Here is a 23,453-nt window from a genome sequence, read left to right on the forward strand (position 1 = left end):
CCTCCTAAATTTCCTTGGGCAGTGTATCACAGTTTCACTATTCTCATCCCCAAGAGGCATTACTTAATGAAATGCATGTCTTACTTTCTTCCCTGAATTTGTAGATTACTTTTGAAATTTGTTTCAGTTTGTTCAGTTCACCTCTTGATAACTAGTTATTCTTACCTCTCCAACAGCTCATTGCTAGAATTTCACGGGATCACCCCCATCATACTTTGTTTATTATACTAGCCTTAGCAAATGCAAATAAGGATGAACTTCTAACCAAATCAGAAGCAGCAACAAGAAGCAGAATAACGAAAAATGCACCAAAGCAAATTTCTCAGCTTGATGAGGTATGTAGGTAGAACTTTTCATTCATTTATTTCATCAGATGTTTTTGGACCACAGCTCCAGGGTACTAACGCTTTTCATTACATTGATTTATTTGTATTAACAGTAGAATAGTTAGAAATTCAATATACCTTGAAATTTTTCTTAGACTGATGAACAGAGAAAAACACTAACATGATTTTTTAAAAATTGTTTACCTGTAGAGTATTCTTTTTTTTTTTGGTACATGTGTTGTGTCTTAGGGTGATTGTAGGTATAGAACTAGACTTTAGATTTGTCTCTATGCGCTCTGTGTGGCTTTGAACGACTAGCTGTGTATGTTTCTTCTGTGACAGTCTTTTTTTTAAAATTAGGATCGAATGGAAGCTGCAAACAACATAATAAGTATTATCAAAGATGGAAAAGCCAAGATGGTCAGAAATGTGAAAGAACTTTGTGATGCTTATATCACATTAGCCAATATGGATGCCAACCCATGGAAGACTCAGAGAAGTATGTATTGAAATTTATTGACATGGTGCAATATTTTTTTCTGCAGTCATATTAATAGTATGCACAAGAACGCAAATATTCATAATTAAATATAATCAACTCTCAGTTATCCATGGTAATGGAAAATAAAGAAGGCCCTAATAATTGCAATCTATAGATAACAGAAATATATTCATATCCTATAAATTTAACCTTCCTGTGCACTTTTTAATTTTTTCTCTCCCCCCATTGAGAAAATAAGAAAACCAGACCCATTATAAATATGTATAATAAAGAAATTATATTTCAATCTACACTTGAATCCATCACCTTTCTATCAAGGGATAAGCAGTGTGTTTAGAATTATTAATAAATCTGATAATAGGGTCAGCTAGGAGGCACAGTGGATAGTGCATCAGCCTTGAAGTCAGAAGGACCTGAGTTCAAATTTGGCCTCAAACACTTTACATTTCCTAGCTGACCTTGAGCAAGTCACTTAACCCCAATTGCCTCAGCAAAAATAAAATAAAAATAAATCTGATAACAAGCAAAATAGGTTCAGTGATGTCTAAATCTTTTCCCACCCTCCCAGTATTCCCTCTGTTACATATATTATATATATCATCTGTAATTAAATCAAAAGTAGGAAGAAAGAAAGGCCTGGATAATCCATATACTACTGTAGTCAATTACTGAACAATTGGAAATTGCCAGTATTCTGATTAACAGTTTCCTGTTATTATTTAGATAAGAACCTTTTTTAGAAATCAAATATTATAAAACATAGGTTCACTCAGTCAGTAAACTTTTATTAAGCACTTACTATGTGCCAGTCACTATGACTAAATCTGAAAAAAAAAATCTCACTCACTTTCTCCCCTCACTCTCATCATTGTTAAACTATTGTTTTATTGTTGTTGGTCCTTTCTTGAAGAGGACCAAGATATCAGGGAGGTGATACCATGACATTCAGGTGAATTGGATTTAAGTGAGAGAGGGCTGTGCAAGGTCACAAAAGCAAAGCCTTGCTTTACTTTCTCTTCTGGAACTGTCTTCCTGATGGCCTCAGGATGAACGTGTATAGCAGTTTGTTTTTGTTTTGGCCAAAAACTCTTGAGGGTCATCCCCTCCCAGATTGATTTTTTTATTTTTTGGATTAGGTGAAAAAGGCCATTCATTTCTTTTTTTACCTAGCTTTTATCACTAAATGGACAGTTGCTTTAGTCAAACTGATACCTGTTAAAGAACTTTGCTTAAAAAAGCCAAGATCTCCTGCATACAGGGCCGTCTGTAGCCACTAGATTTTTTTTTTTTAATTCATCTTCTTCAATACTGTTTTCTAAATATTTGTAGATTTTTGTTTGATTTTGTAACCTCTATTTACACATTTATTTTAATTTTCTTTGTAATCTATTTTGCCCAAATGTTATTCTTCTTTAACTGTTAAAAGATTTGCAGTTTACCTAATTTCTTCCAATATATCCAAAACGTAACTGTTTCCCTAACATTAGATTGGGGGTGTGGATGAAGTTTTTTTTTAATGTTATATAGGCTCACTGCTACCTCCTCTTGTCATGGTAACATTGCCATGGTGTGTAGATTACACCCACAGTATTGATGCACTCCTTCCACTAATAAATTGTTGAAATAATGCATCATGGTCTTGTTATGGATGCTACTGTGCATTATGTCTAGAAGTTAGTGTTTATCCCCACAGATGGATTTTACCCTAAATAGAAGATGGGACAGGGGAGACTAGAATGGGAAAGGCTAACTAAACCAGTCAGCTGAGGACCATATTAACTGCAATAATCATTGGTTCTAGCTCAGTTGCATAACCTTGGAACTTCAGGTCAGAGATAAAACCAGAATTTAGCCTCCTAGAAATTGTGGGCAAGGGTTATCCTGTATAGAATTGAGGTAAAGGATGATATCTGGCAAATAGAACACATTTTTTATTCTTGACTTACCTGAAACCACCCTTCTCAAGTTATTAATGAATCATATAGACAATTTTCACTAAAAATATCCTTATTTTAATACAGAAGGTATAAACATTCCTGCAGACCAGCCCATTATTAGACTAAAGAACTTAGACGACGTTGTTGTTCCCACCATGGAAATTAAGGTAATTGGAGCTGTGTGTGATGTTTGAGTTAAGGCTGGGTTAAAGTATTTTTTAATTGATCTTTACCATACAGTGTTCTAAAGTATTTCAAGATTTTTTTTTCCTTTCATTTTATTCTTTCAGCACTACTAATTTTCTTGATTTCCTGAAGAGAAGCTGTGCAAGTTGTTCCTAAACTGAAAATAGGAATTTAGAATCCTCCTTTTCTAATAGCTTAGGTTCAGATTTCCTAAGGAACTTCCTCTTAAATAATTTTGTTAGTATGTTTTTTTAAACTGTTTATAAAACATCATAGTATAGCATGTCTCTAAGTAATAAAACTCCAAAACTATATAAATAGTCCCACATGAATATAGGGATATAAGTTATCATAAAAGTAAGTGGTTTTGAATGCTTATGGACACTATGATGATGATCAATTATTATACTTTGACTAGACATTCAGGAATGAAAATCCTTTGTGTAGTCTTCTCATCATCAGAATGATAACATACTCTTTGGTAAATAAGTAGATTGGAAGAGAAATTACCCTTTTTTAGAATATAGCTGTGACAAACTCTTACTTCCCTTCCTCTGAGATTGTTTGGTTTGAAGTACTGTTCCCTAACTATTAACCAATGTTTTTCCAGCTATTTCAACTCTATTACTGAATTTCATATTTACTTGGAAAAATACTAATTGAATGGTACTATTTAGAAAATTCCCCTGTCTTCTTTGAAACATATCTCTATACTTATTTTGCCATGGCTTTTCTCCTTGAAAAAACTGAACTCCTGTTGCTTTTAGGTTAAAAATGGGCTAAAAAGATAACAAGTGATAAATCGTAACACTAGATTATACATAGATTTCAGTTTGAAATTACTTTTTGGTGATCTAAGTAGACTTCTTATGGCATCTTTTTGTAACTAATTAAAACTCCCAATTCTTCTATCTAGATGAAACAGGATAGTGGCAATCCATGTTGTTCTTAGCATCTGACATTTTTATGAAACCAAATATCACTTCTTTCCTTAATGATGTTAAGAAAATTTTTTTTTTGCTGGTAACAGATACTTCATTTAATATTGTGAATTTGATCTCTTATTCTTCTATTTGAATCTTTCTAGATTGACCCTACAGGAGAATATGAAAATGTGGTGACTATACGGTCATTCAAGCAAGAATTTCGTTTAGCAGGAGGTCTGAATCTACCTAAAATAATAGATTGTGTAGGATCAGATGGTAAAGAGAGGAGACAGCTTGTCAAGGTAGGTCCTTCCCAACCCAACTTACACCAAAAAATGAATCCCTAGGAATAGAGACTGTCTAGCTTCCTTTTAAGAAGTTTAGTGAAAAGAAACTTATGTCCTTCCCCAGCTGTTCATTCATTCCACTTTGTGGCCTTTATAATTTTTGGAAAGTTTTCCTTATTTTAACTAAATATCAACCTGTCAAATATGCCTGCATGATTTTAACTCTGGGTGATTTGGGATGACATGATCATGTCATGATCATGACATGAAAAGAAATAAGGAAAGTAGGAAAAAATTCAGGTTTGGAGAGAGTATTATACTTTCAATTTTAGACATATTAAAAAATATCAGCAAGATATCTAGGGTGAACATTTAGTCTGGCAGTAAGTTGAAAGCTTAGGACTAAAGTTCTGTGAAGTTGGGGAGAGACACAAAAATGTAAAAGTTATTTGCATAGAAGTAATGTATTAGTTAAGTTAATAATGTGTTAGGATAGAGATTGCTAAGGAAAAGAGTTGAGAGAAAAGGTCAAAGGAAGCTTGAGGGGAAATCTGTACCCAGGGCTAGGAAAAGAAACTAGTACAGGAAATGAAAAAGAATTGGGAAGGGCAGGAGGGAAGGAAGGAAAGAGGGGGAGAGAGAAAAGAAAAGAATGGGAAAGAAGGGAGGAAATATCTCATTTGATCCTCACAACTCTGGGAGATAGATGCTATTATTATTCCCATTTTACAGTTATCTGAGGCAGATGAGGTTAAATGATCTCAGGCAGTATTTGAATACAGATCTTCTTGATTCCAGCCTCACCACTGTTATCTATTGTCTTGTCTATTATCTAGCTCTAAGAAGACAGAGAAAACCATGAATGACTAGTGTCATGAAACTGAAGGAGGAATTTGGAATAAATAATTTTAGTAGAGTGAGGAAGGAAGCAGGTTGTAAAGAGTTAAGCAACAAATGGTAGCCGCTGGTATAGACTAGTGGTATCAGACTCAGATATTATTCCTAATAGCTGCATATTGACTTATAAACCCACACATTAACATTTTCTATGTTTCATTTTTGTTTATTTTGTTAAACATTTTCCAGTTATGTTTTAATTTGGTTTGGCAGCCCTCAAGGATTTTGCTGGCTGTCAGAAGTAGAACCAAGTCTGTGGTGAGGTTAAGTCTGGCTTCAAACATCAGCTCTTTGTCTTAGTAGCTTTTTCACCTTGGCTAGGCATCAGGCTTCCTAGGCTTCAACTTTGTCAACAGAAAAATAAGAGTATTAGACTAAATGACATTAGGGATGCCATCTAGCCCTCTGTCCACGATCCCATAAGCTTGTGAATCATAGGCCAAACCAGCACAGGTTATCTTTGGCAAGGTAGATGATTATCATGTCATCTTCTGAAATTAGGGGGAAGGAGGAAACAGTGAGGGAAGACAGAGAAAGATTTTGTGGCATGGTGGAGAGGAAAGGAGAGAACTTAAATTTAAAGTCTTCAATATTTTCTATGTAATTTTTTTTTCCATTTCACAAATTCTGTTTTTTAAGGAGTTATTTTCTTTTCCATTTCACAAATTCTGTTTTTCAGGAAATTGTTTTCTTTTTCCATTTTGTCAGATCTATCTTTTAATGAGTTATATGCCTTTTCCAAACCCTCTTGCAAAATTTTCCTTTCCTTTCCCATTTTTCTTCTAGCTCTCTTTTGAGATCCTTTTTAATTTCTTCTAGAAGAGCCTTGGGAACCAGATTATATCACCCTTTGGGGCTTTATCTGGAATCAGTCTGCTTTTAGTCTCATCAGGGTTTGAAATCTGTTCTCTTTGGTTAGAATTCTCTTTGCTTTTTTACTCAGGCTTCAATCTTCCCAATAATGTATGAAATTAAATCACTTCCAGAGACTGTAGAAGATGTATCAACAAATCAAAGTGATAAAAATAAGATTGCTTTTGAATCTGTACATTATCCTAATTATTCCTCTGGGCATTTTACAGTTTGTTAATATTTTTTCTAAAGGGTTGTATTGAAAAATAGAAACAGTCTTCCTGGTGTGGAACTTCCATCTCTCTCATTCTGAACAGTTCTATTAATATAGCCTAGCTAAGGTTATAGTAGGTTTTTTTTCTTAAAGTTTTAATGGCTTTTGTTTTTACATCAGTTATTTCTTGTTATTTTATACCACCTCTACCGAGTGAACTCTCCTTTACATTACAGGAAAAAATTAAAATTACACATTGAGAATATCTGATGGTATGTGCAGAATTCCACACAGGAAGCATTGTGGTTGTGGTTCTAAATTAAGAGGCTATGGGTTCAGGTGCTACCACTGAAGGTAAATACAAGGTATTTACCTAAAGTACACAGCCTCCTTGGACTTCAGGGTGGTCCTCTGAAAAAATCTGTTAAACAAGGAGATATTGGACCGGAGGCTTCAGAGGTCTGTGCTAGATGTACTATGCTGTGTCAGAAATGTATACTTCATTACCAGTTTTTTTGTGTCTCTATTAATCCTTAAAATTCATTAGGGCTGGTTGTCCCTCAGTATTTGCATTCATACTACTGTATTAATGATTGTTGTCCCAGTTTTGTTCCCCACTGTAGCAATTCTTCTTCCCAAGTTCCTCTAAGTTGTGTTTTTTTTGGCATGGTAAATGCTGTCGCTTTCATCTGTTGCAGCTTATTTTGCTATTTCCCAGTCAGTGGAGTAGTCACTTGATTTTTTTGTTTTTTTCAGATTCATTTTTTTTGCCTGCCATGACACCTTATTAACTTGTATTAATTTTATAGTTCACTTAAAAGGCCCCAGGTTATTCTCACATAAATTGTTGCCTCACCATTTTGAAATTTAGCCATCCCCTGTCTTAAGCTTGTGTAATTGATTTTTTTAAAAACTCACACAAAGTACTTCACCTAGCTGTATTAAATTTCATCTTTTTAGATTCTGCCCATTGTTTAGCCCCTGCTAAATTAAAGCCTTTTCCAGTTTTGATTCTCATCAAGCTAACTTTTCCAGATTTGAGTCATACACAAATTTAATAAGCATGCCATCACCTATCAAATATATTTTTTCAAATTCATGCCAAAAAACTTACAACACTTGGAGTGATTCATCTTCCCAATGTTTTGGGTACTTCTTTTTGTTAATGTGGGAAGGGAGAAAGGATTTCTTGTGAGAATGAGTACCAAACATTGATACTAGGTATAAGATTGAAAGACAAAAATTAAACAGTCCCATTCTTAAAATGTTTATACTATTAGTAGAGTCAACAGATAATTAAATAGCATTTACAGAGTAGAAGTAGAAATAAAAGGAATTTGATAGAGAAAAGGCAGGACGAATAACTGGAAAGAGTCTAGCAGAAAGTGGCACTTGGGAGTTTTGAAGGAAACAAAGAATTAGAAGAAACAGAAAATGTATTCCAGGTATAGGAAAGACTTTGCAGAGATTTATTGAGGGAAATTAACTGTCATGGATGGGGGGGTGGGAGGGACTACTTTACAAAGCTACTTTAGGTGGTCCTCAAAGTAAGGGAAGGGAAAAAGTGTATAATAAACTTGGAAAGGAATTTTTTTTTTAAGTTTTTCTTGTAATCTATCTTTCCAGTATGATTATATATTCTTATCAACTTAGCCTATTTGCTGTCCTATTACATGCGGTTCCATCTCCCACTTCTTTGACTTTGCACAGGCTATCTCTATTTTTGGAACGTTTTCCATCCTCAGTATTTAGCTCTTACTCTCTAAATCTCAATTCAAATACCCCAAGACCTTTTCTTTTAGGTTTAGCCTCATTTCCTTGAAATTACTTTGTAAACCTTTTCCTTGTGCTTATCTTTGTGCTTGGATACAGATAAGAATACAATTCCTTGCTTGTTGGGACTGTTTTTTGTCTTTGCATGTCTATACCCGGCATAATCCCTGGTATCTAATCTAGTAGGCTGTTTAATAAATGCTTACTGAGTTGAATTGATGGATTTCTTGTTTGGAGTTTTCTTTTTAATTATTGAGTCAGCAAGAAGACTGAGTCAGCATGTTTGAAAAATTGATATTCTTTTGTGTGTGTGTGTGTGTGTGTGTGTGTGTGTGTGTGTGTAAATAGATTTATAGTAATTCTTTTTGTAGACTTCCAAAAGACCTCAATTTTATTAGCTGGCTGGTCGTTAGAGCTATTAGACACTGTTACCATCTCTCTCACAGGAGGAAGAAGAAAAAAGCAGTCTTCAGATTTTAAGTGGTCCATTCAAACATTTATATGTCCTTGAACTCATTAAGAGTCCTTGTTCATTTCTTCATTTGGAAGATTGTAATTACCACCTCTTCCAAGTTGATAGTAACTCTCTAGAGTCTCTGACAAAGTTAAGGAGAATTAGAGATCAGCCCTACCTCTGTTTAATTCTTGAGTATTCAGTATTGCACATATAAGAGTGTTCTCAGTCTCATTTTCAGAAATTTCTAATGGTTAATTAACAAGGACAACAGAGAAAGAAAATGGTTGTTTGGGGATTTTTGTTTGCAGTATATGTTTCTAGGAATGGTAGCCTATTCTGGAAAAGATGGAATTCAATGTCATTTACTTAAAGAACTCAAGCCAATTTTTTCCATTATCTTTCTTAAAAGAAGCACGATTTTTCTGTCCTTAATTTAAAAGAAAATAAGCTGTAATTCAGTAATATTTTTTTTTCCTGAAGGGTCGAGATGACCTGCGTCAAGATGCAGTGATGCAGCAAGTTTTCCAGATGTGTAATATGTTACTCCAGAAAAACACTGACACAAGAAAGAGAAAATTAACAATTTGCACATATAAGGTAACAAATTTTGTGCTGATACTTTACTGCAGCAGATATGTTAGATGTCATTTTCATAAAATGTAGATTTCTCTAACTATCTTTTTTTAAGGTAGTCACTGAAAATAGCAGTAATTAATCCTTAAGAGGAAATAAACTTGATTTGTAACCCTTTACTCTCATCTTGCCAAAATCTTAAAGCATATATGTCATTTTATTTATAAACTATTCACCTTTCCTCAGTGCTTTTCCTACTTTGGCCTCTCTGCAGCTTTTTATACTATTGGCCACCTCCTTCTGTATTCTGGGTTCTCCCTTGGTTTCACTGGCAAAGACAGCTCTTGCCAGTCTTCATCCTTTTTTTTCCCACAAGTTTATTTAATCATCTATAGATAAGTTCCCTAACTATAAATACAAGTCTAATCTTTGTCTTGGAGAATAGTCCTATATCACTAACTGCTTTTTGAATTTGGTTTCCACCAGCTTCTCCCTTTGGCAACTCAAACTCAACATATTCCCAGCAGAGCTCATCATTTGTCATCTATAAAATTTCATCGGAAAAACTTCCTCTGAATTTGACTTTCTGTCAAGTATAATTCAGTCATTTAAATTTGCAAAATGGGAGTCATTCTTGTTTCCTTTCTACCACTTCATCAAATCTTGTCTGTTTTCACAATTTTAGTCACACTTTCCTTTTATTTCCTGCAGCCACTAATTCTATTACCTAGACTATTACAATTTCCTTGTTCTTCAGTGACTTTAACAACACAGCCTTAAAAATATATTGAATTAATGTTTATAGATTATATGGTGTTAGAGTGGGAGGGTCCTTATAGATCATTTAATTCAATCTATTCATTTTACAAGTGGAGAAACTAAGGTACAGTCAAAGAAAGGAACTTGACCAAACTCTTATAACTTGCAAATGATTCAACCAGAGCTAGAATTCTGTTCTCTATTTTCTCTCCTGCAGCATACTGTTTCCTCATGACAGTCATTCATTCATTCAGTGTTATCTGACTCCTACTATTCAGTGCTTCATCTCCAGCTGTTGCCTGGATCTCTCTCTCTCTCTCTGTCTCTACCTGAAGGTGTTTCAGGATTCTCAAAACTAAACATGTCCAAAATCTAACTACTAACTAACTAACTAACAAACCCATTTTCCTGACTTTTTTCTTTCTGTCATGGTGACTACCATTCTTCCATCTAGGTTTGCAACCTCTTAAGTCATTCTTGACTTATCTCTCTTCTGTACCATCAGTTGACAAGTCTGCCAATTGTCAATTTTCCCTCCACAAAAGATGTTATCTGACCCTTTTATACTCAAAAAAAATCATCACTTAAGTTCAGGCCTATATTTCCATCAATTAGACCAGAGGTCCTCAAACTACAGCCCGCGGGCCAGATGCAGCAGCTGAGGACGTTTATCCCCCTCACCCAAGGCTATGAAGTTTCTTTATTTAAAGGCCCACAAAACAAAGTTTTTGTTTTTACTATAGTCTGGCCCTCCAACAGTCTGAGGGACAGTGAACTATTTAAAAAGTTTGAGGACCCCTGAATTAGACTATTGGAACAGCCCCTTCATTAATCTTCTTTACCTCCATTCTGTCGTCTCATTCATATTACACATAACTACTAAATTAATATTCCTAAAGCATAAGTCTAATCAGTCTTCTTAGGAAACTTCAGTGATTCTCTGTTCTAAAATAAGCCCAAATACTTCCATTTGTCATTTAAAACGTTAGGAACTTTCCTTCTGAGAATTGTCATGTATGCTATGTCAGCTGGTAGAATAGAGCCAGGAAGTAGAAGGAGGGTTGGCCTCTGAGGCAGGAGGTTGTGTCTTACAGGTGTTTCTTTGAGATGGTGAGGGGTGTGCCCTCTTGCTAGATCTTTTCTTAGGGATGCACTAACTTTCAGTGTCTCCTTTCTGTGGATCCACCTACACTGTGCTGAGTGGGCTAGGCACAGGGTAATCCCAGAGGAGAGTAAATATAAAATAGCCAGCTTTGAATCCATAGGCAAGAAAGATGCAGAAAGAAGTAGAGAGAGGCAGAGATCTAGAGAGATTCAGGGATGCAAAGAGAGATACAGAGACATACATAGACTCTTGCTTCCTGCTAACCCTTGCTGAGATTGCCAATAAAGGCTGTTTGGCACCTTAACATTGGATTATCTTCATGTGTATCTAGGAAAGATTGGTATATATGGCCCTGGCAATCAGTACCTCGGTGGGAGGTTACATAAAACTGTTTACAATCTAACTCAAGCATATTTTTCTTTCATATTAAAAATGTTTTTTATAAATTGGAACAAGAGGTTTGGCAATTGTTAATGCTCTAAAGTTACCCATACATATAACTTGTAAATAAAAGGCTATTAAATAAATAAATAAAAAAATGTTTTTATACTATTGGCCAACTCACTTTGGACATGTGTTCTCCCTTGACTTCCTTGGCATAGCTCTTTCCAGTCTTTTGCCTTTTTAATGGTCTTTTTTTTTTTTTTTCTCCCATAGATTTATTTATCACTTATAGATAACTTCTCTTAACTATATATATATATACAAATCTAATCTTTCTCCTGGAGTCCTATAATTTCATATTTAGAGTAATTTTTGGAACCTGCTTCTTCCTCTATCTTGTGCTTCCCACTCCTCTGCCCCTGCAAACATTATCACTGTGCTGGTTAGTTTTGCAAACTTATTATTGCATCATTTTTTGCCAAAGAGCCTACCAAACTTATACAGAATGTTCCACACAGGATTTTGTAGCTGAATTTTTTCTAATATTGCCTTATCATATACAAATGCTATCTCTCTTGCAATTGTAGGTGGTTCCCCTTTCTCAGCGAAGTGGTGTCCTTGAATGGTGTACGGGGACAGTGCCCATTGGTGAATTTCTTGTTAATAATGAAGATGGAGCTCATAAAAGATACAGGCCAAAGGACTTTAGTGCTTATCAGTGCCAAAAGAAAATGATGGTTAGTCACAATTGGAGAATTAAGAGACCATTTAAAAACTGTCCTGTAGTACATTTCAGATGTTGATATTTGTAATTTAAAATGTTTTAATATACAAAATATCTTCAAATATTTGACATTACAATGAAAATGTCTTTGTATGATAATGTTAAGGTTGATTCTTAAGCTTGACAAAGCACCAAGAGGCACCATAATCCAGTGAATGGCAGACCAATTTGAGATTCAGCAAGGATTAACTCAGAAAAGGTCTTACTTCCCCCACAGTTATGCAGTTGGAGTTGGGTTTTAAGTCTGATTCTTCTGATTGTATAACCATTGCCATCTTTTCAGTCATATTAATAACAGGAAAAATTGCTGTTGGTAGTTTAATTTTCAAATACAATAATTGTCGAAGGGTGTAATTGTTTATATTTTGTTTTGCATTATCCTCTCCACTCCCAGTATCTGGTACAGTGCTATGCCCTTAGGATCCAGGTAGATGAAGAAGTGGACAGAATGCAAGTCACATAACCCATTTTGCCTCAGTTTCCTCATCTATAAAATGAGCTGGAGAAGGAAATAGCAAACCATTTAAATGTCTTTGCAAAATCAAACCCTACATGAATCAAAAGACTCCTGAAAAAGCAGCTCAACAATAGTTACAACAAATGTCCACAATAGGACTCGATGCCTTTTTTTTTTTTTTTTTTTTTTTTTTGGTAATAATATTTTGTCATTTTATTTAAAGGATATGCAGAAGAAATCTTTTGAAGAAAAGTATGAAGCTTTCATAAATGTTTGCCAAAACTTTCAGCCAGTCTTCCGTTACTTTTGCATGGAAAAATTCTTGGACCCTGCAGTTTGGTTTGAAAAGCGATTGGCATATACTCGCAGTGTGGCTACTTCTTCTATTGGTAATTTTTTAAACACTTTTCTTAATAATCTTAGTTCTTTTAAGTATGGTAAGTTTTTCCTTTGACAAGTTATTTTTGTGGAGAAATATGTTTTATCTGCATTATTTAGCAAAGGTTTTTTCATAGTCTGTTTCTCCCACTATATTAGGTACCTCAATATATCCTTTGGAGCCAATCCAGGGGGAAATCTGCCCACTTCTGAATAAAACTTGTATTGTTGTGTAAGCATTTGACTATTAAGCTGGAGGACAGGCTTGTTGGTAGAAACTTATCCATTAATTTTCTACTCAATTTATTGTTTTCTTTGTATCAAATAGAATGAGAAATCATGTATCTAGTAAATATGTTGAAATCAAGAAGTCCTGAGGTCAAATCCTATCTTCCTTATATACTTGCTATATGACCACAGGCAAGCAATTCAAACTTTTCAGTGTCCCAGGCACTTTTCTAAGATTTTAAATTGCAAACAATTTGCTGATTTGTGTAGGTGCAAAAAGTTTAATTTCTCTGCTGGAACTCACTGATGAACTCACCAGTCTGAACCCTTCTTTTCCCCATCTCCATTCACCCACCCTAGCCAAAAAAAAAAAAAAAAAAAAAAAAAAAAAAAATCCAAACACATTTAAAGATAATTTTTAAACTCTTGAAAACTTCATATTACATTGTTAATATAAGAATATTTTGTTTGGCAGCAAGTTTTCCATTTTTGTGCTGAAGCAGTGATGTATATTTTAATGTCTGGTATTCCAAACATAATATTTTCATTCATTTCTGATTCACAGGAGTGTATAGTGTGAATTTATAACTGAACAGACAATCAACTCTAACATACGGGCATTTTATAACAGACCCCTTTTAACGTAATTTGTTCCTGATGTCTTAAGAACATACAATAATAGCATTTCTTCTTATAATATAGTTAGTATGAATCAAGACTCTTATCCATGATAATGTTCATTTGAACTATATAGTTTAGTTTTTTCAAGAAGGGAATATTTAATTTCTTAAAAGGAACTAGGTGGCACATTAGATAAAGAGCTAAACCTGGAGTCAGGAAGACACTTAATATCCCTGTGACCTCAGAGAAGTTGTTTAATCTGTTTACTTCAGTTTCCTCAACTGTAAAATAGAAATGTTAACAATAATAAGAAAACATTTACCACCATGCTTAGGGCATAGTAAGTGCTTGTTTCCTTCCTCCCTCCCTCCCTCCCTCTCCTCCTTTTCTTCCTCTGTTCTTTCTTCCTTTCCTGCCTCCCTCGCTCTGACAATGTTTGAGTCCTTTGTAGTCTATGTCAACTTAAGCTGCTCTGATTTGCTCTACTCAGTTGTAAGTTGAGTTTATTTTTAAAATACATATATAGAACTGAAGTCATCTTAAGATGTGAGAAACTATCTTAGGGAAAAATTTAGTTTTGATATAGACTATATATTCAAACACTACCCAGTACACATTTATTAAAAACAGTCAAGCAAAATAACATTAAAACATCATTGCAAATGACAGGACATGCAGCCCTTCGCTTTTATAATTATCATTTATTAAAAGGAAAAGCAAGTGTGTGCTTTAATATTAACAAATTAGTACCCATATTGTCTATGGTATTTGACTTGAGAGATTTATAGCTATTTAAAGTTTTCTTCTATATAATTTCTTTATAATTTGAATATTGTAATTTTGACTTTTCTTTCTTCATGTTGCTTTCCCCTTACAGGCTTTTTCTTCAGTTTCTTTGAATTCTTCAGATGCATAGCAAAGTGTTTCTAGAACACAAAATACTTGGAGGCAATTAAGATTTGATAGTGCCATTTGTATGTATTATTTCCTGTGAAATAGTCAAAATAAAACTAAGCTCTAATGTTGAGACCTAATGTAGTCACAATCATAGTAAGATCTCTTATAGTAAGAAATATTGATGGCATTTTGATTTAAGAAATTAGAATAGGTAAAACAGTATTTTTAATTGCCTTTTTTCATCTTGAGATTTTCTTTTTCTCAGTTGGTTACATACTTGGACTTGGTGATCGACATGTCCAGAATATCTTGATCAATGAGCAATCAGCAGAGCTTGTGCACATAGATTTAGGTAAGTAATAAACAATAAAAATCTTTAGATGTTATAAATACTGTTCTTAATCTTCTGTCATCTTTCTTCTTTTAGGGGTTGCATTTGAACAAGGAAAGATTCTTCCTACCCCTGAAACAGTTCCTTTTAGACTCACCAGAGATATTGTAGATGGAATGGGTATCACTGGTGTGGAAGGTGTCTTCAGAAGGTACAGATTATTTTTTTTGAGTAATCAAAATTGTTAGAAAGGTTTTCTTCATTACTTTATGATAGATAAGTCATTTGCAAAGATGGTTTCAGTTTAATTCAGCAAGTATTAAGTACCTGCTGTGTGACAGACCAAGTCCAATACTGTTTCCAGAAATAACATGTACACAATTAAAAAGAATATGAAAAAAGCACAGTGATTTATTGTGAGACAGGACCACAACTTGGGGTGGGAGAGAGAGAAATGATCAGGAAAGACCTTCTTTAGGAAATAGAGTACTGGGCACTTGAGGTGGAGAGAGCTAGGGGATCCAAGAAGTAGTGGTAGAACATTGAGGTAGTGGTAGAACAAAGATACACAGTTAATGTAATTTGATCAACTAGAAGAATCTGGAGAATGATACCAAAGCTGTCAATGCCTTTGTAGAGCTCTCTGGTTTTCTATGCAATTGTCATCTGTTTCAAGTCTTGTCTACCCAACCTAATCAACCTCCAGTGTGAAAATGAACTCATAAGAGTCCTGCTCGGATGCCTCATTGAGGCATGGCAATAACTCTAGGGCTTTGAAGGCTCTGCCAGCAGAGTGGATAAACTCGGGTAGGTTCTGTGTTGGGAAGCCTTTGAACATGGTCCTGGCAACAGAGAGATTCTGCTTTCTAAGGACCACTTTAGAAAACTGTGCCGAGTCCTTGCCTATGAATAGCTTGTTCACATTGGTTATGATTTTTTTTTTTTTTTTTTTTTTTACCAAAGCACTGTATTAAAAAAAAAAAAAAGGAAAATAAAAATTTAAAAGACCTCCACTACTCCCTCCCTCTTTTTTCTGCAGAAACAGAGGTGAAAAAGGAAGTAGAGGCTGCTTAGTCAGTCAGGGGAGAGCAGGCAAGGGGAAGGCAGCCAGGGTGTGTAAAGGCAGGAAAGTATCAGTCAATTTTAACTGCCAATAAGGTGCAGAGGAAGAGAGACAGCATGTCACCTTTTTTTTTTTCTTTATGATTTCTATCTGATTTTTATAGGTGCTGTGAGAAAACCATGGAAGTTATGAGAAATTCTCAGGAAACTCTTTTAACCATTGTCGAGGTAAATGTTTTCAAGCAATAAACTAAAAAGGAGTCTTTATTGGTTCTCTTCCTTTTTACAGAGAATAACATCCTGGTAGTTTGTGGTAATAGAAATATGTTCTAATTATCACATCTATTTTAGATAGCATTGGTGGTGTTCATAAATCAGTTCAGCTCGTATTATCAAACTTTTCTGGATTGTTTTAGGATTATAAGCAGTAAAACAACTTCATTTCTTAGACCTACTTACTGTCTTTTCATATTGGTGGTCAGTCCTATGTACCTTTCATATTATCATCTGCCTTAGCTGATAATGAATATAATTTTGGCATGCATAGTTCTAAGGCATATATTCCTTACATTTAAGGTCTTGCTCTATGATCCTCTTTTTGATTGGACCATGAACCCCTTGAAAGCTTTGTATTTACAACAGAGACCAGAGGATGAGACTGAACTCAATTCTACTCTAAATACAGAAGATCAAGAGTATAACAGAAATCTTGGGTGAGTAATATCTGAAAGGCATACTTGTGTTATTTCTTTTAATTCCCAAGGCAGTTGAAACTATACTGTCATTGTGAAATTTCCTTTTTTTGTCACCAGTCGTATTGACCAGAGTTTCAACAAAGTGGCTGAACGTGTTCTAATGAGGCTACAGGAAAAGCTGAAAGGAGTAGAGGAAGGAACAGTGCTCAGCGTGGATGGACAAGTGAATTTGCTCATCCAACAAGCAATGGATCCCAAAAATCTCAGCCGACTATTTCCTGGATGGAAAGCTTGGGTATAATCTTTGGCAAGTGAAAATCAGAATGGATTACCATCTGCCTTTTTTTTTTTTTTTTTTTTTTTTTTTAGTAAGAAAATTTTACTTTGGAATTGACCAAGTAGCTAATAAGCATTAGCTATGGTTAATAATGCTATAAACTAATGTAATATAATTTTTTTTCATTAAAAAGATAGCCTAGAGGAGTTATTTAATATTCCTGAGGAATATTTCTTTGGTACTTTGATTGGAAACTGGGATGACAAATGTAGGATACTTCCAGACCAATTTTAGAGATTTCTTTGTTGAAATAGATAATTTAAGTTAGACCTCTGTAAGTGTTTTTAACCTAGTGATTATAATTTTATGTTCTGATACTAGTCTTATTGAATGATTCATTTGAAAGCAGCATATACATATACTATTTTTTTCTCTTCCTATTAATACATAAATATTTGGCATATCAAGGGAAAGGATAGCTTAGGACACTGAACGTACTGAAAATCATGTCATATTTACAACAGAGGAGGAATATAATAGCAGTCTTGATAATTGAAAGGCTAGAATATGGATGCAGGCTTAGATTTGCTCTTTTGCTAGGACCAATAGAAATTATGGAATGATAGACTTCAGCTCAATATAGGGAAGAAAATGTAATTTATGTTTTTTTAAGGTCATTTAAAAAATAATTTCACAAATGTCCCTATCCCTCTACAGAACAATCCATTGTAATATAATTAAATAAAATAAACCAACAAACATATGAACAATGACTAACAAAGTACATAATATTGCACCTCTCTTTTGAAAGGAAAAAGTACCTTTTCCATGTTTCTATGCATTTTACCATCAGTGTTCTGGAGTTGAGATAAGTCATTGCATTGGTCAAAGTTCTGATATATTTTAGTCTTGTTCTTATGGTCATTGTGAAAAATATTTTCTTGTTTCTACTTTTTCCTTTGTTCATCTAAGTCTTCTCAAGCTAATTTTGCCCTTTCTCATAGTACAGTAGTATTCAGTTACATTCATAAACGAGGCATAGTTATCTGCCAGTATTTGACTATAAATGGGAATTAGTGAATTTTCATATATAGTATGATTGACAGCTCATTTGTGAATTCTTATGTTGAATGATCTTGGAATTCAAATTAACTACTTGCATTTTTAGTAAACTACCTTTCACAATTTGTGCCTAATTTGTTTTGATGAATAAGTATTGAATTGCTTATGTGATATAAGCTAGATGTTTAATACCTAAGCTAGAATTCATCTTGTTAAAAATATTTCTTAAAAAAGGAATCCTGTTACTTAAGTCTTAGATGAACATAATTACCAAAAGCAGTTTGAAATGGACAGGACTAATTTGCATAAGATACTACTACCTCCTCTATAGTGCAAAGCTAGGGTTGTTGATGTTTATATTTTCAAAAGGAAAATAGCCAACTGCTAGAAATGGAATATTTTAATGACTTTTTTTTAAATACCATTAAATATTATTGGTAAAGGACCATTATGTTGTTATACTTCTATATTTCACGGTCAGATTATTGAAAATTAGAAGGCAATAATTTTGCTTTCTTTCTTTAGACTGAACAAAATGGTTTGCAAGTTATAATGAATTCTCTAAGTTGCTTTTTTGTTTTTAGTTCAAGGAAACCTAGTTTAAAGGCATAATTACTTTTTAATTTGTGCTGCTGACAGTATATGTCCTCAGTAGAGTTTTTGGTTACATTCAGTGTCAGTTACTGTAGAATCCTCTAATAAGTATGCCATCAGAGAGGCTGTATTGTGTTTTGGAACTTTGAAGCTTTGCCAGCTTAGTAAGAAAAATATTAATGCCATAAAGTTATACCTACTGCATGTACTATATTAGGGAAAATAAGAAATTGAGATTGGGGAGGATTTTTCTAAAAGTGGTTTCATTCTGATTAGGGACTAATACCATGCTTCTGTTTTTTGAAGGGGAAGCAGTCAAGGCACATAGTAGAAGCAGAACCCAACCCCCAAAAAGAATTATTTATGTATCCGTTATATATCACTGTGGTGTAGTTACTAGGGTAGACTCATTCTCAACCAAAATTATAGATTATGTAGATACATAAAAGCATTTTAAGATTAATAATGTGAAGAAAAAAGTGCAAAGCCATAATTTTTTTTTTATATCTCTTATAAGAAAAGTTATCCAGTTACTTTCTGTATTTGCTCTCTTGAAATATGCACACTTAGAATGCTTGAGGATTAAGAAAAAATTTAAAGTTTGGTAATGAATTAAATAAATTTTTACATGTATATAAAGGACTATTTTTTACACTGCCATAGGTCAATCTACTGTGAAACCTTATTAAAGGAAACACAATTTTGAATGTGAAGAAATGTATAATTAAAACTTTATTTGCATGTTAACAAAATTGTATGTTTCTTAAAGAATTGTTTTAACACAATGTAAAATATATATCAGATCATTTCAATAAAAATAAAACTATAAAACAATATTGAAATTTTAATGCATTGGATTTCAAAATTGTGATTTTGTATTGGCAATGTTTTTTTGTTTAATGTATATAGAATCCCAGATTAAAAACTTTTTTTTAGCTTTGGGGTTTTATTTTTCTTTGTAACTAGGGAATGGTCTGGTGTAATTCAGCTCTTTAGGATCTTCATTTTTAAAACCAACAATCAATCACTCAGGTTTTCTTTTGTACCTTAGATGGAGTCCTCATGGCTAATTTGCAGATGGTATAATTTGTTTCCTTTTGCCAAAGTCAAAGTCTACAAATATCTTTCTTTGCTCCTTTTCCCTCCCATATATCTCCAACTGGATTGTTCCCCACAATGGCTTTCTGATCTTTTTAAAAAAAATATTTAAATACCAAATATATTTTTTGGGGTGGTATTCTCGTGTGTCCAGTAGGAGATCAGAGCGGATTCAAAATAAGTAACAATCAGTTTCCAATTCAAGAAAGCATATATATAATGGAAGACATTCATGACTGTCCACCTTTGCTTTCTTGTAAATTATCCTTTTGTTCTCTGCTGTGTACTTTTTTCCCTTCATTCCCCCCCCCCCCCACTCAAGTAGGCTACAACTAAGCACATATATATGCATAGCCCCACACATCTATACACATACACACATACACCTACATGCATACATACACATATGTAAGCATGCATCTAAAACAATATTATGGCTGACAGATTTATCTCTTGAATTTTGAAGTTTGACTTTGAGGGCTAATGATTATTAGCCCTACTTTTTTTTCCTAATAAATTATTCTCCTGATCCTTAGTTTGTGTATATCACTTATTTCTTATCCCTGCTAACTCTTCTTTAATTCTATTCCTTAACTTGCTTTGCTATTACTTAACTTCCCTCCATCTACAGATCCCTCCTTATCCTTTCCCTTCTTCTTTATCCTTTTACTATGAATCTACACACCTAGTCACACTTCCATAAGTGTACAAACCCTTCTCTTTTTCTATCCCCCCCTTCCTCTTTATAGATTTTGGAGGGTGCTATACCTTTCATGGAATATATTACATTCCCTGATGTGAGGTTTTCAGAATTACCAGCCCTTGCATCTCATTTATATAGCATAATTACTATTTTTACCTTTTCCTAAACAGTCTTTCTTTTTAAGAGTCAGATCATACTCAGCTCTGCCTTAATCTTTCTTTTGAACTACCCAGTTATTGATGTCAATCTTAAAACAGGTTTTACATTTCCATGTAAAAAATAATTTGTCCTTGTTGAATTCCTTGAAATTAATATTTGATGTTGGCTCTTATATGTTAAATTTTCTATTAAGTTCAAGTTTGGTTGAGACCAAGTCCTAAAATCTTCAAGTTCATTGAATGTCCTTTTTTTTTTTCATTATCATCGTTAGTTTTGTTAGATATTTTTGGCCGCAGGGCCTAGTTCTTTAGATTGTCAGTATTTATTATTCCAGCACCTGAGTTCTTTTATTGTAGCAACTTATAAGTCCTGTAATTATTATTGTAGTTTCAGCATATTTGGATTTTTTTTGTTGTTTCTTGTAGAACTCTTTGATTTGTGGGTTTCAAAATTTAACCATAATATTCCTATTTGTTTTCTTTATAGATTTTTTTTTTGAAGGTGGAGATCAATGGGTATTTTCCCTCCCCACTGGCTGATTTTGCCTGATTTTAATTTTCAAATAATTATTTTCTTTTTTAGGACTTTGTGTTTTTTCTAATTGGTTAACTTTTTCCCCATAATCTTATTTTTCTTAGATGGTTTTTAAATTTTCCTCAATTTTTCTCATTTGCTTTTTAAAGTCTTTTTTTTAAAAAAATTCTTTAAAACTTTACTCTTTGGGGTAAAAGAGGCTTTTTTTTTTTTTTTAACTTCACTATTCTTATTCCCGAAGTAACTTTATATGGTTGGGTTCTTCTTTGCTGTTCATTTCTTTCTTTCTTTCTTTCTTTTTTAAAATGAGAACTATTATTAGTGTAACCATATCTAATCCTGAGGTAGGGAGAATGGTACTCCTGGCGTCATTTGAGCTGTCACCTCTTGACCTGGAACACCAAATCTAAAATTCTATCCTCCTGCAAATAAATATCTGTAATTAGCAGCATTCCTGCCTCAGTGCTTTTGCACTCTCTGGGGGTGCTAATTCCTTCTTGCAGTGCCTCTGAGCTGGACCTGATGTTACTAACCAGCAGAGGTTCACTCAATTTTCACTCAGTTAACCCTTTCCTCCAACTATTTCCCCAGAGTTTGTGCTGAAGCATTTAATACTAGTTAAAGCATAGTCCTGGGGCCTCCAAGTCTTCATAGATTGTTCTAGAAAGATCCATCTCCCCACTTATGATAAAAGTCTTATTTGCTTTTACCAGTCTGTGTTTGCCCTGAGGGCCTATTTATTTTATCTGTGGGAGAAAAATGAAGAGCTTGGAATTTTCTGACCTCTTCCCAGAATCTTCACATAATCAGTATCCTAGTCATTGTCATTCTGAAAAAATTCATTAGACCCTACCATCTTCACATATCACTGTCTCTTTCCATTAACAGCCAAATTTACGTTCTCACATTCCAGTATTAAAATAATCTTTAATGAGTTGTGATTGTTAAAGATGCAGCGACAAGGGTAATTTCTTTATGGCATAGTCACTAGGTTAAGCATAATGTTCTATTTCTATTTAAAATATGGCCTAAGGGACTATATATGATATATGTAAATGCGCACATTACTCCTTAAAAATAAGTCAAATAAACATCTGGAATATAATTAATGTGTGCAGAGAATTTTTAAAAAGATGTACTGAAAGATATATTAGAGGTCTCTGCCAAGTAGTTATAAATTTTTTGTGCTTTCTTCAGTATTTCTTCCTTTTCCATTTGTTCCATATCAGCAGGAGAAAAGTTTAATTTAGAAGCTGGATCCTATACCTCCTCAAACCTGAAACCTAAACACAAAATTTTACATGATCAGTGGTTCAAATTGTGGAGAGATATTGATCAAGAAGATCCATAATACTTGCTATGTAAGTTTCTCAAGTCCCTTATCTCTACCCTAAATACTCAAGAGATGAAGTTGTATCTTCACTGCTGTCTAAAGAACTCTAGACCACCTCCCTCTATGCAACTTGCCTTTTCATTTCAACAAATCATTTTTTCTTTCTCAGTGTTAATCCTTATTTTCTGGGGGAGGGATATTCCTCCTCTAATCCCTCTAAATCTACTAAAATTTATTACTAGTACTATATTTCAAATCAGTTCTTAGCAATTGGTTCTAGAAGTCATCACTTATCTCTTCAGGATACCTGATCCCATATTCATTCCATCTATCTCTTAACATCTTCATTGTTGGTGCAGCTAGACTGCTTAGTGGATAGAGTACTAGCCCTGAAGTCAGGAGGACCAGAATTCAAATCTGACTTCAGGCCCTTAATATTTACTAGCTGTGTAGTCCTGGGCAAGTCATTTAACTCCAATTGTCTTGCAAAAAGAAAAAACAAAGTACATTCTAGGCAAGAACAATTTTTGTGAATGCACTAAAGCAAAAGACAGAGAATGAGATTTGAGAGACAGCTAGTTTAATTTGGATAGACCACACAGCACAGAAGAGCAGTATGAAATAAGATAAAGTTAGGTAACAGCCTTTCTTAAAATGATTTTCAATGCCAAGCTAATAAATCTATATTTTATCCTAGAGGCAATAGGCATTGAAGATTTTTTTAAAATTAGTGGTATTATGCTTTAGGAAGTTATTTTAGCCAATACATGAAAATGAATTAGAGACACTGGAAAAAAAGAGACTAGTCAAGTAATAATAGTGTGAAAGGTATTAAGGGTCTGAATTAGTATAGGTATCTGTTCATATATATATATATATATATATAGTCATATATATATGATTGTAGAGGAAGGGACATATGTGATTGATATAGGGTAAATTGATAAGATTTGGCAACTGACTAGATCCAAATCAAATATTAAGCTCCAATGATGGCCAAGGCACTCTATACAAAAACTACTGAAGAAATACAACATATAAACAAAGTCTATACATAATTTA

The 23,453-nt window shown here is 33.8% G+C and overlaps 2 protein-coding genes across 5 annotated transcripts in view; one reads left to right on the top strand and one right to left on the bottom strand.

Annotated features, from left to right (window-relative positions):
• ATM (ATM serine/threonine kinase) overlaps positions 1–19,501 on the top strand; it is a 116,071-nt gene extending 96,570 nt beyond the window's left edge. For 2 of the 3 annotated variants that reach the window (XM_023499472.2, XM_023499473.2), the window contains exons 52-63: positions 177–335; positions 687–825; positions 2,850–2,932; positions 4,039–4,179; positions 8,838–8,954; positions 11,766–11,915; positions 12,643–12,808; positions 14,809–14,895; positions 14,971–15,085; positions 16,101–16,164; positions 16,513–16,649; positions 16,749–16,932. In XM_023499472.2, the coding sequence (XP_023355240.1) occupies positions 177–335; positions 687–825; positions 2,850–2,932; positions 4,039–4,179; positions 8,838–8,954; positions 11,766–11,915; positions 12,643–12,808; positions 14,809–14,895; positions 14,971–15,085; positions 16,101–16,164; positions 16,513–16,649; positions 16,749–16,932 (1,542 nt within the window). Of the gene's footprint in view, positions 1–176; positions 336–686; positions 826–2,849; positions 2,933–4,038; positions 4,180–8,837; positions 8,955–11,765; positions 11,916–12,642; positions 12,809–14,808; positions 14,896–14,970; positions 15,086–16,100; positions 16,165–16,512; positions 16,650–16,748 lie in introns of all 3 variants that reach the window. The other variant, XM_012545048.3, reaches the window with a different exon arrangement.
• Positions 19,502–21,937: 2,436 nt separating this feature from the next.
• C3H11orf65 (chromosome 3 C11orf65 homolog) overlaps positions 21,938–23,453 on the bottom strand; it is a 50,696-nt gene continuing 49,180 nt past the window's right edge. The window contains exon 9 of one of the 2 annotated variants that reach the window (XM_003764252.3): positions 21,938–22,341. In XM_003764252.3, the coding sequence (XP_003764300.1) occupies positions 22,319–22,341 (23 nt within the window). In that variant the 3' untranslated portion in view covers positions 21,938–22,318. The remainder of the gene's footprint in view (positions 22,342–23,453) is intronic. The other variant, XM_031961100.1, reaches the window with a different exon arrangement.

This window comes from Sarcophilus harrisii, chromosome 3, assembly GCF_902635505.1.
Source record: "Sarcophilus harrisii chromosome 3, mSarHar1.11, whole genome shotgun sequence".
Classification (NCBI taxonomy): Eukaryota; Metazoa; Chordata; class Mammalia; order Dasyuromorphia; family Dasyuridae; genus Sarcophilus; species Sarcophilus harrisii.